Below are 15,853 nucleotides of genomic sequence, written 5' to 3' on the forward strand. Positions count from 1 at the left end.
AAAAATGTAGCTTGCTGTATTATGTCTCCCCTGGTTGTCTTCTTCCTCTTTCCTCTTATTCACTTCACTTATTTAATTTTTTATATATATTTTTTGTCTTTTCACATATAATTTTTCACCTTTCCTTTTTTGATTTCCCATTCTGTGCTTCCTTGCTCACTTCTTCATTGTTGTTCCATACCTTTTTCTTTGATCCAAAATGCTCTCCTTCTTTCATTCCTATTTCCTTTCTGTATTGTCTCTATCCATTTGCAAACCTTTTAATTTTGCTTGTTATCCTCCATCTTTCTTTCTCCCCTTTAGTGCTAAATATCACTACCTTTTCTTTTATAAAAATATCTGCAGCCTCCAAGTTCTATCCTCCTCATTTTTTCTAATGGTTCCTCCTTTAGCAAAGCATACGTTCTCTCTGTCACTCTTTCTATGTACACATATGTCTCTTTCATCTGCTGCAGAAAATGCATTCATCAGCTCAAATATTCCACCAGTCTAACCTTTTATCTGCCTCAGTATCCAGTCTTTTTCCTTTTCCACCTATGCCCTAACTTCTCACAACTCCCTCACCTATCACTCACACTCTCTTTGCCTCTTCTCCATTAAACCTCCTTCTCTTCTTCCTTGTAATCTTCCATCCAGTCTTGCTCCTCTGACTCTATTCAATATATTTTCCTAAACTAGAAAGCTGAAGGAACTTGAACCAGTCTAAACCAGTGATTCTCAACTAGGGTCATGGGAGATTCTATAAAGGGTGCCACTGGGAGCCTATCAGTACTAAAAGTTTAGGTATGCAAACACTTGCACATGATTCACAAAAGTGGACCCAGAGATTTCAAACAGAAAACCATAGTTTCAAAAATGTTCTGACCTGCTGTATTTTTTCTGAGTCCTTTGAAACAGATGAATTGCCCTATTATTTTTCTACAGTTAGAAAACAAGTCAGAGGTAAGCTGGCATTTTCCAAAGGGTGCTGTGAGTCTACTGAGATGGATACTTTGAATTTAATGGGGAGAGAGGGGGGAGGGCAAAATCCATGAAGTCAAAAGGAATTTATTCATTCAATAGGCTTTGGAGCCAATCCCAAATGAATAACAAAGAGGATACTTTATTGATTAAATTGTGCATTTTCATATTTAATTTAATAATATACCTCAAGATGCTTTAGAATGTTCCATTTGCTGCTCTGATGTTGTAGGGGGCCTTTGTCACAAGAGTATGTCAGGCCATGGATATGAGTAAATATTGCAGTTCAAGACCATCTGGTCATAAAGATAAATGTTTATCTAACGCCAAGATTACTCAGTTTTCCAGGTCATATTCTGTCTAGACCTTTCTTCTAAATTGGTTGCTGAATTTGTTCATGAACAAGACATGTAATATTCTTCAGAGTGCTCATAATGAGAAGTCTATAGAAATGACCTTTTAAAATCTCAATGACTCTTTCACCCCACTATCAAATTTGAAAGTCTGTGCTTGCTAGCATCAGAAATACAATCAAATCCTTGCTCTTGACTGTCTAAAACACTATATTTCTAAAGTTCTTACTGAATAGCAAACCTTTGAAATAAACACCACTTTCTTTACCACGATAAATGGTTTTGTCAAATTCTATAGCTTCACTGTATAATTCATTCCAATGAATTGCATTCTGTTTAATTACAGAATGTTCAGAGGAACCAGCTATTCAGTTTTTCATGTATTTCAACTGTTTACAATCTTGTCCTGAATTTTACTACAGTAAGAAAACACATTCTAATTGTTAAGCCTTTCTTTTTGTTAGGTCTTTATTTTCTTCATCCAGTACAAGAACTGTTAAAGATCTACATCTGTAGCCTTAGTAACCATCGGAACCATTAGCCAGACTTTAAAAGTTAACCAGATTTTTGGTTGTCTCTATGGCTGCTTTGGTCTACAAAAGCACAGTTTTGAAGGCTCATGTGGAATTTGTGTGACAGATAGAAATTGTAGCACAGGGTGAATTTTGTTTAGAGTGAATTGTGCAAATTGGAACTAAAACAGCCACTAAAATGTCTCCATCTAGTCTTCTCTTTCCCTGACTTCTCTCATGCTGTAAATTCTTCTAATCCAGATTCCTTAGTATATCTAACAACATGGAATTATAAGAATATATTTCTTTTTCCCATAATACCCAATATTGTCAGATTTCTCCATTCATCCATTCAAATTTGCTGTTTTCTATTAACAAGTCTTGAACCTACTTTGGCTTTTTATGATTTTTTAAATCCACCCACATAAAGGGAGGAAAAAAGAGGAAGGAAAGATATCTTTTACGTAGAATCATAAAAAATAGGTTTGGAAGGGACCTCAGGAGGTCATCTAGTCCAACCCCCTGCTCAAAGCAGAACTATATCACCCCAGCCAAGGCTTTGTCTAGCTGGGTCTTAAACATCTCCAGCAATGGAGACTCCGCAATGTGTCTGGGTAACCTGTTCCAGTGCTTTACTTCCCTTCAAGTGAAAGTTTTTCCTAAATTTCTCTTGCTGCAACTTGAGACCATTGCTTCTTGTTTTGTCATCTGCAACCACTGAGAATATTTTAACTTCATCCTCTTTGGAACCACCCTTCAGGCCTGGAGACTTTGCACCCATTTGCAAAGTGCTTTGAGAGCATTAAGTCCATTTCCCTCAGCCTCTCCTCAGAAGTCATTTTCCCCAGCCCCCTAACCATTTTCATTGCCTTCTGTTGAACTTTCTCCAATTTGTCCACATCCTGTCTGTAGTGGGGGGCTCAAAACTGGACACAGTACTCCAGATGTAGTTTTGCCAGTACAAAATAGAGGGAAATAATCATTTCCCTTGATCCGCTTGGTTCTCCTACAAATGTATCTTATAGTGCTGTTAGCTTTCTTTGCAACAAGGGCAATCCACTTGATACCAGCTGCCAACAAGACATTGAGCCATGGTAACTATTCTTTGAGCCTTATGATCTAGCGAGTCTTCTATCTGCCTTGTAGCCCATTCATCCTTCCTTAGCTTGCCTGCAAGAACGTTGTGGGAGACTATACCAAAAGCCTTCCCAGAGCTGAATAGAGGGGATAATCACTTTCCTTGATTTGCTGGCGACACACTTACCAATGCAGCCCAGTATGCCATTAGCCTTCTTGGCAACAAGGGCACACTGTTGGCTCATATTCAGCTTACTGTCCACTGTAACCCCCAGGTCCTTTTCTGCAGGCTGCTGCCTAGCCAGTCAACCCCTGGCCTGTACCAGTGCATGGGATTGTTTTGTCCTAAGTGCAGGGCTTGGCACTTGTTCTTATTGAACCTTATGAACTTTCTTTTGTTCCAATCCTCCAATTTGTCTAGGTATCTTTGAATCTTTGAAGAGTATCTACTACTCTTCCCAGGTTGGTGTCATCTGCATACTTGTTGAGTCACCCAGGTCGCTGATGAAGATATTGAACAAAAGTGGATTGATACTGGCTTCCAACTAGACATCAAACCATTGACTACTACCCTCTGAGCCCAATGATCCAGCAAGTTTTCTATCAATCTTACTGTTCATTCATTCAACCCACACTTCCTTAGCTTGCCTGTGAGAATGTTGTGTGAGACCATATCAAAAGCCTTGCTAAAGTCAAGGTACACCACATCCACTGGTCTCCCTGCATCCAGAGCCAGTCATGTCATCATAGAAGGCATTCAGGTTGACATGACTTTTCCTTGGTAAATCCATGATGACTGTTCCTAATCATCTTCTTCTCCTTGAGGACCTGCTCCATGACTCTTCCAATGACTGACATGAGGTTGACCTGTCTGTACTCCCCTGGATCCTTCTTTTTCCTTTTTTTAAATATGGGCACTATATTTGCCTTTTGCCAATCATCTGGGACTCTCCCAATCACCATGAGTTTTCAAAGATGATGGCCAGTGGGTCTCCAATCACACTGGCCAGTTCCCTCAACATCATTGGGTGCATCCTGTCTAGGCCCATGGACTTCTACATGTCCAGCTTTTTTAAAATAATCCCTAACCCGTTCTTTTGCCACTGTTGGCAGTTCACCTCCTCCCCAGACTGTGCTGCCAGGTGCAGTAGTCTAGGAGCTGACCTTACCCATGAAGACTGAGGGGAAAAAGGCATTGAGTATGTCGCAGTGCACTCAGGTGCCCTGCGCTTGAGAGCGGAGACTGCTCTGGGGAGTCCCCTAGTGGCAGAAAGGGGGAGGCTCAGCTGCCGTCACCAACTGGTAAAACCAGCTGACCAGGAAGGGGCAGGGCTTATCCCTTCTTAAGACCAGGTAGTAGGCCAGGAGGGCAGTCCCTCTCCAGCAGCCGTGGGAGTAGGGACTTAGCTTGGACAGACAGAGGGGAGGACTCTAGCAGTGAGAGCATCCCCTGGTCACTGCTGAGGTTGGGGAGCCCTCCTTCCCCCCGCTCCCTCACTCTCTAGTAGGGAGTAGATTTTTGTTTGACTGGACAATCTAGTTTTTATGTTGTAGCCCAGGGGCTTTATGTTTTAGGTTTACTGTTTTGACCAGAGGACCAGGCAAGGCTATTGGGGTGAAGGAGGCCCCATAGGAGCTCCATGGTAGCGTGGGGTCTCCTGGCGCCGGAGAGGGTGCAGCTTTGTTTGGGGGTGCACTGGGCCCAGCCCTGGAGCGAAGGGGGGCGGCAAGAAGCCCTGGAACAAAGGGGGGCGACGAGAAGCCTTGGAGTGAGAGAAGGGGGCAGCGAGGAGTCCCGAGAGAGAAGGGGGCAGTGAGGAGTCCCAGGAAAGGGGGCAATGAGGAGCCCCAGAGCGAGTGAAAGAGGGGGCAGTGAGGAGCCCCGGGAGTACAGAGGAGGGCCAGAACATAACAAGGCCCAGGTCAAACAACATCAACTCCATCTGCGAGGCTTGGGATGTGGTGTAGGGGAGGAAAAGGAGCCGCAGGTAGCGCCCCCTGTCACCGGGGCGCGGAAAAATGGGCAGCTTCCCATTGCTTACAACCATCTTCTAATTAAGTAAGATCAAGGCATGGCAGGAAAGTAAGCAGGTCCATTACAGGCCCATTACAGGAGGGCGGAGCCACTCCCAGAAAGGCTCTGATATTGATACTTCTGTCACAGAGTACTTCAGCCTTTTCTGCATCCCCTGTCACTAAGTTGCCTCTCCCATTCAGTAAGGGACCCACACTTTCACTGATCCTCCTCTTGTTACTGGCATACTTGTAGAAATCCTTTTTGTTTCCTTTCATGTCCCTTGCTAGTTGCAACTCCAATTATGCTTTGGCCTTCCTGACTTCATTTCTCCATGCCTGAGCAATACTCTTATACTCCTTTCAGGTTGTTTGTCCACATTCCCACTTCTTATAAGCTTCCCTTTTGTGATTTAGCTTAATGAATAAGCCAAGCTGGTCTTCTGCCATACTTGCTAGTCTTCTGGCACATCAGGATGGTCTGTCCCTGTGTCTTCAGTAAGGTTTCTTTAAAGTATAGCCAGCTCTCCCCATCAGACTGGCTTCCCAAGGGATCCTGCCCATGAGTTCCCTGAGCAAGTCAAAGTCTGCTTTTCTGAAGTACATACTTCGTTTCCTTAGGAACCTGAACTCAATCAGCTCATGGTCACTGCTGCACAAGTTGCCATCCACTCCTATATTCTCCCTGTCTGTGAGCAGCAGGTCAAGAAGAACATGGACATCCCAGCATTTGCACCAGGAAGTTATCCCCAACACTCTCCAAAAACTTCCTGAATCACCTGCACACTGCTGTATCGTCCTCCCAGCAGACATCAGGGCGACTGAAATCCCCCATGAGAACCAGGACCTGTGATCAGGAAACTTCTGCTAGCTGTTTGAAGAAAGCCTCCTCCACCACTTCCTCCAGGTCTGATGGTCTATAGCAGACCCCCACCATAACATCACCCTTGCTGCTCTCCCCTCTGACAGTAACCCAAAGACTTTTAACAGCCCTATCTCCAGTTTCATACTGGAGCACTGAGCAATCATATAACTCTTTTACAATAAGTGCAACTCCTCCTCCTCTTCTCCCCGCCTGTCCTTCCTGAACAATCTATACCCATCCATGACGCTCCAGTCATGCAAGCTTTCCCACCAAGTCTCTGTTATTCCAATCATGTCATAGTTTTGTGACTGTGCAAGGACTTCCAATTCTTTCTGCTTATTTCCCAGGCTCTGTGCATTCATGTTCAGGCACTTGAGGAATCTAGTCAATTGCCCTGATTTCTCAGGAAGAATGAGAATGCCACCCCTGTTGCCCACTCCTACTTATGCTTTCTCCAGGTCACCCACTTCCCTGCTTACCTCAGGGCTTTGGTCTCCATCCCCTGGTGCTGGTAAACCTCATTTAAAGTCCTCCTCACTAGGTTAGCAAGTCTGTCTGCGAAGATGTTCTTCCCTCTCTTTGTTAGGTGGATCCCATCTCTTTCTAGCAATCCTTCTTCTTGGAACATCATCCCATGGTCAAAGAATCCAAAGCCCTGCTGGCAACACCACCTCTGCAGACATGCATTGATCTATAGGATGTGTCCACTCCTGCTCAGGCCCTTCCCCTTGACTGGAAGGATTGAGAATACCACCTGAGGCCCCGTCCTCTTCACCCTTGCACCCAGAGTCCTGTAGTCACTTTAGACTCAGGGTCTCCCCTGGCGGCATCATTGGTCCTTACATGGATGAGCAGCATGGGGTAGTAGTCAGAGGGCTGGATGAATCTTGGTAATCCCTCCGTGACATCTTGGATCCAGGCTCCAGGCATGCAGCAGACATCTCAAGACCACAGGTCAAGTCAGAAGATGGATGCCTCTGTCCCCTGCAGAAGGTGAATTTCCAACCACCACCACCCATTGCTTCTTCTTGGTGGTGATGGTCTTGTTCCTTACACCTTGAGGAGGCCTGGCCTGTCCTCCTTCACCAATGGAACGGGATCCTTGCACTCTGTTGCTAGGGCGCCATATCTGTTTTCCAGATGAAATGCTCCAGATGGAAGATGGAATTGAAGATTTCTGCTTGCTGTGAGAGATCACAAGTTTTCAGCTTCCACCTCCCTCAGAGTCTATATCCTCTCCCTTCTTTGGCGCTGCCTTTGGCAGTTCTTCCTCCACAGTCCTGGAGGTTTCCTCCAGCAACAAATCAATGAACTCCTCATGGCGGAGGATGCTTCAGAGCCTCACCACCTCCTCCTGTAGCTTTCTTGCCTGTTCCCTGAGAGAAACCACCAGGAGGCACCACGCACATCGCAGGCACTCCCCCACCTGGCTGTCACCAGAAGAAACCCATAAGCTATGGTCTCCATAGCACCAAACCCAGACCTGGGTGGAAACCTCGATGGTGAGCAGTCCTACCTGAACAGACGCCTCACAGGTGCAAGCAGTGCCAGCAGCTCTGGCACTGCGATGTCCTCCAGTTATTTTGCTGCATCTTTTAATCTGCCTCCACTCTCTTACTGCCCTTCTTTCAAGCAGACCTTCCCTAGCAATCTTGCCTGGAAGTTGACCAGTTTACTGTTCCTTGGTCCTGAAAGGGTCCTTTATTTCTGCTTCTTCTCACCAAGTGTAAAGGTTCCCCTCAAAGAGGAGAGTGAGGGGGGCAAACTGATTTGCTAAGTGCTTACAAACTGCTGCCCCAGTTTGCTGCTCTGCTCCTTGGTCACTCAGGGTCTCCTTTTATACCTTAATGGACTGGCTCCACCCCTCGTTAGGGCTTTTGTCAGGCACAGGTAGCAAACATTCAGCTAGCAACTCTCCCAGCTTCTCAGAACAGATGCTTAAAATACACACAATCCACCAAACAAACACTCAGGAAGCCAAAGGCACAGGCAGTTCTGGATTAATTACTTTCCCAAGGCAGGATCTGGTACCTGGTGCATGGCTTCTTTTCCTAGCCCTCTTCCCCTTCCTCCTCTTGCTTCCAGTTATCTTTGATTTGATCTATGAACTGATCAAAATGCTGGATTCTCTACATCTATTTTTAACATTTAGCAGGTTAAATGATTAAATTAATAAAAGGCAGAGGATAACTCCTTTTCATACTTTGTTTAGACTCTATCAGTAAGGTGGACTAGGGATAAGGATAATATTGGAAACAGGACACAGCAGTGGATGCTCATAATTTCCATTGGTGTTAATGTTGAACCAGAGGACCAAACTGTGACTATAGGGGAGATGTGAAGGCCATGGAGGGGTGCCTGGTGGGACACTCTGTAACAGGCAGCCCATCCTGGGGTAATAGGCTGAGGACTGAAATGTGGAGAACAGCCCATGGGGCTGGGGACTGAGAGGACTGGGTTTGCTATACTGGTGCACTGGCCAGGAAGCACTGCTTCGTGAGTGGCTTGGTTTACCTCACCAATTATGAAGGAATCTTGGGCTAAGTGGGAGCTGCCATTCTCATTATGATACAGATGGAGACAGAGCAGCTGATACAGTTGTTGGTGCAGCAGCAGGCTACTGCTAATGAGCAGGCCCAAAAGCAGGATAGGAACTATGGGGGTAGAGGACAAAGCCCAGAGAATGGACCCAGGAAGAAGAGCCTCACAGCAGAACCACACCCTGGGGGCCATGCCACAGAAAGTGCAAGACCCTGTGTTAGAGGTTGCCTGCATAGTTGGTCCAGCTACCAAAGCAGAACCCCTGAAGTCAAAAAAGGGGAACATAGATGCCACAGAGTGCAGCCATGACAGAAGAGGTCACCAAAAGGGAAGGGGGCAGTGACAGTCCCAGCCACAGCAGAGAGAAGCAGAGAGGAAGTCACCAGAAAGGGAATTGCGGAAATGCCAAAGAAGCAGAGAACACCAAGGACAGTGAAAGGAGTTCTAGAGTTAGAGGTGAGTCCATCTACAGGAGACTAGAGTGAGTTCCAGCTCGAGCAGGGGATAAGAACTTGGGCAATAAGGAGAACATGATCTGCAGAAATGCAAGCAGCCCAACCTCAAAGCCAGGTATTCCCCCTCAGAGAGAAAAAGGGTGGCCGTCTTAAAATTGAGGACTGAGCACTGAAGATGGAGTTGCCCACGGGCTGAAAAGAGAAAGCCTTGCACTGCTACTAGAAGAGTTAGATACTGGGAGTAAGCAGGAGGTGAAAGGATTGATGAGTGAGCTGGAAAAGCTAACTACCTGGTATAGAAAGGCCAAAGCAGAGAGACCAGAAATTTGGAGTCCCAAGTAAAACCTGAGTGCCACAACCAAGAACAGACAGAGGCAAAAGCAGTGGCCTCGCAGTGCTACATCACACAGGTAGAAAGGGGGCTGGAGAGGGCTCAGATAAATCTGGCTGAAGCTCTACAGAAACTGAAACAAGCACAGGAAAATGATGAGAAAAGTCGGGTAGGGAGTCCAGAGCTATGAGAGGCAGGACTGGGGTCGAGGATTTTAGAGCCTGATGGGTGAGACCAGGGCCCAGGGAGTAAAAAGTGGGGCCAAGGGGCCTCAGACCAGAAGAGGGCCTAAGACCCAAAGCAAATCCTCCCTAACCAATTATCATACCAAGGCATGGCAGGAAAGACACCAGGGTGAGACACCCTGAGAGGCCAGAGGAGGGGAACAAGGCAGGACTGGGGCAACCACTAGGAGTGATTTCACCAGATCAGAGCTGGACATGTTACGGTCTCTTTAATGTGTATTTACTCAAATTTATGCAAAATGTACATGTGCTTGTTTTTTAAACGGAGGAAACAGGAGGTATGCTGCTACGTCACGTTTGCTTTCTTTTCTGCTCTTTCTACTCCCTTATCTGCCTGTGGTTTCTTTCCTGTCTGTGGTGAGTGCTGTTGTGTGTGTAAGTTGAGGCATCCTCTGTATTATACATTGCTGAACACACACTGCTAGTGATTAATATCTAGTTTAAATCTTCTACACCCGGTAAATTTTTTCCCCCAAAGGAAACATCCTTATTTTGTATTTTGCATTCAATGAATCTGGCAAATATACATTTCTGTTTGTAAACATCGCTTTACAGCGGGTTATACAGCATTATACTAAACTGAAGTTGTTATCTTTTCTCTCTCTCCCAGGATGAGCTGCATAACAGAGAAGATCAAAGTTTTAGACCCTAATTGTGTAACTTGCGTACTGAAGTTAGTAGCAATTTTGGGTGAATATGAAACCTAAATTTCCTTTCCAAATTGTGCTTTAAGTTTAATTTTTAGCACTTAGCTTCACACTTTGGACTAAGTTATAATTAGAATTCAAAGAGTACTTTTACATGCTTAAAGGACTCTGTAGATAATAATTATGGAGATGAACGTCACTAACAGAAAAAAAAAACTAGACAGAAAGATGAAATAGTATTTTAAAGAATATTGTTAAGGTGGTCAGAATTCAAAAGCTGAAATGGATACAGAAATTATGTACTTTGCAAAAGCCCAGTTTGGGTAAACAAATGTCCTCAGTGACTGTTTCAACAACATTGAAAACTGCAATGAAAATGACATTTAAAAAAGATAAAGAAAATGTTCTATTCCAAAATTAATCCAATTCAAAACTTCAAAACGTTTTCCAGAATTATGTTGTGAATTTTTCAACCAATCAGTAAGCCAAAATTTAGTTTGCCTGGAAAAGCCTACTTTGTGTATACAAGCTGTTCTTTAACTACGTGGCCGCCCACTATTTTTTTCTCAGATTTTCTGCTATATTTAATGCACAAAATGGACACTGGTCAGGAAAAGTGGCAGCCCTTCAAAATCTTTTTTTGTCTTAATCACTGAACATGTTTCCCATGTGGTATGTACTACGCAATTCACCGCAATTATGTGGCAAACATAACATTATTACATTTTGGGGCATTTTCCATGAGGCTCATTAACACAGTATCTGAGTCTCTCAAATATTTTGTATTCATATTCACACCTAACTTGTGTTAGGAAAGTGTTAAGTCTGGCCCAAAAAGTGATGTACCAGAGGCAAAAAGGGGATGGGGGGAAGGAGGAAAGAGACAGGGGAAGTGCTGGGAGAGGCAAACAAGCAAGCAGTAAACCCACAGGAACAAAGGAGTCACAAAAGCTAATCCAGGTACTGGGATAAGAATCCATGGTTGCAAATGATTTTCAAACTGCTTTAGAAAATGTGCAAAGCCGTCTATGCCTTTAGGGTACCTCAGTGATTGGGTGCCCAATTCTAGACACTCAAGACTTGATTTTTAAAACTTCCTAAAGCATCCACTGCTTCCATTGACTTATGTTTGAGTTGTGAGCCATTAGGCAGATCCTGCTCAAGAGTTCTGAGGTTGGACATCCAGAACATGGAGAGAGACCATTTGTAATAATTTTTATTGAAGTGACAGGCCTAAGAGTTTACAAATCTGCAGCACAGTGAGACACAACCTGGTTCTTAGTCTCAGCTGACTGTTTTACTGACCAGAACATTCTTTGCCTTACTCCCAGAGCACCTACTTTCTATACTAAATGGAGCGGGAGTTGCACAATGACCTTTGATGCCTGACACTTTGAGAGCAGCAAACAGGTAGCAGCCAGGTGCCTAATGAAGGCAGCCGTTCTGGCCCAGGGATATAAACTGGCCTGCAGAAAGGAAGGAGGAAACATCAGGCTGAGAGGCTGCTCCAGCCAGAGTCAGGAGGTAAATGCAGGACCTATGGGGAGGAGGTGACCCCTTGTCCTGGGTAAGATGTAAAACTGCACCCTGCTGAGGAAAGGTGGTCTGGTGGGGCTCCTAGTGGTATAGAAGCCCCCACAAAATGCCAGGCCAGTTACCTCCCTGGTGAAAGGCAGGTCAGGGCACCTTATAACCCCAGCCCCACATATCTGGTGGTGCTAGCGAGCAGGGGGAGCCCAGGGCTTGGTCAAGGAGCCGTGAGGCAGAGCTTAGGACCTGAGGCTGCAGCCAGGTGGCAGAGGAAAGTTTGGGAGCATGAGTCAGGCCCCGTGTGAGAGAGGCGATGAGTACAGCAGCCCATGAGTGTGGGTGAGTGAGAAAGCCCAGTGGGGGCATAGTGGTCTGGTGAGGGGCTAGGAGTCAAATAGACCTACAGTCATACAATCGCTCAGTCAATGCTGGGGTGAGGGTAGCAGGAGATACCCGACAGACTGTGCCAGGGCTGACCAAGGTGAGGGGAGCTAAGCCCAAAGCCAGGTGAGGCCAGGAGGCATGAGTGTGGCCCCTGAGAGAGGGCAGTATGGAAGAAGCTGGATGAGAGCCAGTGGAGTGAGTGGGACCCCGGTGACAGAGGAGTAGTATGTGAGTGGCCCTCCAGGTCTGTAGAAAAGACCTACAACTGTGTGCCCAGTTTGATACGGCCATAGGCCAGAAAAGTAACACCAAAGTAACATCTGTGAGGCATGGGATCTGCGGAGGGAAGGTCAGAGTAGGTATTAGGCCCTTGTCAGCAAGGCGAGAAATGGGTAGCCTCCCACCTTAGTAACAGCTTTCATATTTTTTCATTAAGGTGTGGCAGACAAATGAAGCGAGCGGTTACCCCAGGAGCAGGGCGGCTTGCAAAGACCTGATGAGGCCACCCTGTTACAGACTTCATTTACTGTACAACCCTAATACATTTCCTAAGCACCATTTATCTTAAGCACTGAATGAGATTATATCAAAGAAGAGAACATATCATCTCAGTATTATCAAAGACAGTTGTTACATGTGCACCTAGGAATCAACCAAGACTGCGGCCCCATTGTGCAGAGTGTACACAGACCTTTGTTACTTTTCCAAGCCCCTGAATCCAGCTAGGCTCCAAACGGAACATTTTATGTGCAAGAATCCGAAATGAAGCAATGAGACATGGTTGTCTCTGTTGTTAATGTTACATAGCTTGAAAAAGAAAGGGAAACCTGCCTCCAAGCAAAACAAATATCTCACATTAGTCTCAGTAAGGAAGCAGTGCCATGTGGAAGTATTGGAGCTAGCTCTAGGTTGTCTAGATACTGCAGAATGGATCTCTGCATGGGCTAATTTACCTCATGTGCAGCACAGACTTATCCTATAGTAGAAAAGAATTGCCCTAGCTGAGAGATTAGCAAAACTGAGGTTAGCACCTGGGTATGCTGAAGAACCCTAAATGGAAAGAGACATCTGAGGACCATTAGATCATACCTTATGACCTCCTGTGTATCACCAGCCATTGTATTTCACTGCCATATTTAACTCACTAGCTGTTTCTCTACTAATAACTAGCAGTAACTAGACTGATACTGTATTAATTTGTATTGATCTTAAAATATAAACCAAGAGTTCATGATTCCAGGCACTGCACACATATGTAAGAATAAACTACCTGAATACTGGCATTTTCTAATTTTTGCAACCTTAACAATGTCCTTTTGTAGATGATACACATATGATACATTCATGCAGTCCTGTTACACAGAGGAGCTGTGAGGAAGTGGGACGCTCAGCAAGCCCAGAATCTTTGGAGAGGGCTCTTGCCAAAAGTGAAGCTGTCTCTATTGAACATCTGGGAACTGCAGCTTTTCAAAGGGCTGATCCTCACAGGGACAGCCAAAAGCTATATATCTATAGCTATCAATCGACTGATCAATCAATACATATATAGGGATATATAAATATAGATATATAGAGAGATATGTATCTTTTCCAAGGCCAAATTCAATCGGGCAAAGCCCAATAGCCAAGTTCCAAAATTCGGCTCTGTCGCCAAGCATGTGTGGCTCTACCACAGGGCAAGCATCCTCACTCCCAGACCCCTGTCTGAGACTTTGGATGCATCCCAAATCCAGGCAGACATCCAACCTGCCAGCCCCAGGCCTGGACACCTTGAAGTTCAGATACCCACTGTCTCCCTTGATCTTAGCCAAAGCCTCAAGGAACCTGGGCAGGCCCTGCATAGAAATCCCCACACAAATCCACCCGGACTCCCGCCCACACGTCGTGCTAAATACAAGTGACATCCGCCCACCAACTAATCGCAGCCCCCCCGCCGCGGGAGGTGACTGGGTCTCCTACTGGGCCGCACCCCCCCCCCTTCCCCACCTTCCCACCTAAGTCGAAATGAGGTCTCGCGAGACGAGACGCGGGCGGCTTCTCTCTCCCCTTCGCTTCGCCGGTCGGGGTTTGCGTGCAGACAGTGGGTCTATTATGACGCCACAGAATGGAACGCTGCGGAGGGCGGGCGGAGCCACGCGGGCGGGGGGGCGCTGCAGCAGGGGACCCCCGCACTGATGCAGCCTTTGCCTGAAGGGGGAGAAGCAGGCAGCGGGCTCTGCCGAGGGGGCTCGGACTGCGGCACTAGCCTGCGCCTGTTGCCTTGCCCTGGCTCCCACCGGTTGAATCCCGTGCCTCCAAAGGAGCGCAGACCCTAGGACACAGTCCCGAGCACCACCCCCGCCCAAGGGTGCCCCCACGAGTGGAGCGCGCCCCGCCGCTTCCCCGCCTGCGAGGCGGCGTCACTAGAGGGAGTCGTGGGACAGAGAGAGCGGCGGGAGGACGTGCTGCTGCCGCCGCCGCCGCCGCCGCCGTCACCTTCCCCTTCCTCTCGCTCGGGCAGAGCTGCACGGGCTGTGACCCGGCGCCCTCGCCTCGCCCGCTCGCTCGCTCTTCCCGTCGCCGCCGCCCCGCGCGGGGCTGAGCCGGGGGCAGGACGAGAGGAGCGGGCAGCGCGGGGGGAAGGCGGCGGGAGGGACCGGGGGAGGCGGAGAGGCAGCGCCTCCAGTGTCGCCGCTCTCATCCTCCCGCCTCCTCCCGCCGCTGCTGCCGCCGCCGCTGCTCCCGCTCCCTGTCTGCCGCGGGGGCCCCGGCGCCAGCCCGGGCTTGCGATGGCTTCGACCACTACCTGCACCAGGTTCACCGACGAGTACCAGCTCTTCGAGGAGCTCGGGAAGTAAGAGCAGCTGGGGTGCGCGGGGAAGGGGGCGCGTGGGGCAGGAGGGAGCTGAATTAGGGCGGTGACAGGTCAAGGGCGGGGGGAGGCATGCAGGGGTCTCTTGCATGGCTCCTGCCTGGGGGTCAGCGCCATCTCCGTCCAGGCGGCAGCTCGGGCACCCCACGAGGAGGAAAGTTCAGCCCCGGGCTGAGAAGGGGTTATTTGTCCCTCTGCTCTGTCAGGTCCAGAGACCTCTGCATGGCACGAGCCCTGCCCGCGTGCGCAGGGCCCTGGGCTCCCAGTGCCTGCCTCTCACATTGGGGAGCCCCCCATGATTGAAGGCATGCCCTTGCCGGGATCCCATTTGGCCTTGAAACATGGAGCCTGGGCGGGCAGATGGCAATGTGATGATGCCAAGGCTCCCGGGCAGTGTCACGGCAGGGGGCATCAAGACCTTGCTAGCCACGCGAGTGGCTCGGCTCCCGATACCCAGTTGGACCCAATCGCCATGTTCAGGGAGCTTATTTGGTCACAGTGGTTTCCCTCTGATTACTGTGGTGCTGCCTGTCAAGGGAGGGCAGGGGGTGGGGAAGATACATGGTTATGTGTGTGAGCCCCCTCCGCTGAAACAGGACTTGAACTGCGTACTGAAAATGATGGGACTCGGGCTCCCCCACTTGAAAGAGCATTTCTTCCAGTCGCAGTCTCATATTTGTGGTGATTGCCATTTTTTTTGTCCTGGTCATTTTCCTGTCTCTTTCCAAGCATTTCATTCCAGGCAGGGAAAGCATTGAAATGATTGAGTCTTTATCCAGGGTGACTGATTCTTGTCTGGTTATTGGTTTGCAGGGGAGCTTTCTCAGTGGTGAGAAGATGCATGAAAATTACCACAGGACAAGAGTATGCTGCCAAAATTATCAACACCAAAAAGCTCTCTGCTAGGGGTGGGTATATTTCAACACAGTATTTTTAGTGTCTCTCCCCAGTCCCTGTTTTTTTTCCTTAAAATGACATTATATGCACCCCTTCCCCTTCTGTCTTAATTTTTTAGTCGTCCATTTCTCTAACGTGCTGCTTAGATTTAGATTTTCCCTTCTGTTGACTGACTGTATTTATGAGAGTGCT

General features: G+C 47.5%; 1 protein-coding gene and 1 long non-coding RNA gene across 21 annotated transcripts in view; one reads left to right on the top strand and one right to left on the bottom strand.

The window, feature by feature from the left end:
• LOC149870678 (uncharacterized) overlaps positions 1-14,234 on the bottom strand; it is a 91,074-nt gene extending 76,840 nt beyond the window's left edge. For all 6 annotated transcript variants that reach the window (XR_016440818.1, XR_016440817.1, XR_016440819.1 and 3 more), the window contains exon 1: positions 13,908-14,234. This is a non-coding gene — a long non-coding RNA (uncharacterized LOC149870678). The remainder of the gene's footprint in view (positions 1-13,907) is intronic.
• Positions 14,235-14,323: 89 nt separating this feature from the next.
• Positions 14,324-15,853, top strand: part of CAMK2D (calcium/calmodulin dependent protein kinase II delta) — a 275,611-nt gene continuing 274,081 nt past the window's right edge. For 13 of the 15 annotated variants that reach the window (XM_090036660.1, XM_090036664.1, XM_090036666.1 and 10 more), the window contains exons 1-2: positions 14,545-14,746; positions 15,578-15,672. In XM_090036660.1, the coding sequence (XP_089892786.1) occupies positions 14,682-14,746; positions 15,578-15,672 (160 nt within the window). In that variant the 5' untranslated portion in view covers positions 14,545-14,681. Of the gene's footprint in view, positions 14,747-15,577; positions 15,673-15,853 lie in introns of all 15 variants that reach the window. The other 2 variants (XM_090036672.1, XM_090036671.1) reach the window with 2 other exon arrangements.

This window comes from Crocodylus siamensis, chromosome 2 (genome assembly GCF_052110815.1).
Source record: "Crocodylus siamensis isolate JL-2025a chromosome 2, ASM5211081v1, whole genome shotgun sequence".
Classification (NCBI taxonomy): Eukaryota; Metazoa; Chordata; order Crocodylia; family Crocodylidae; genus Crocodylus; species Crocodylus siamensis.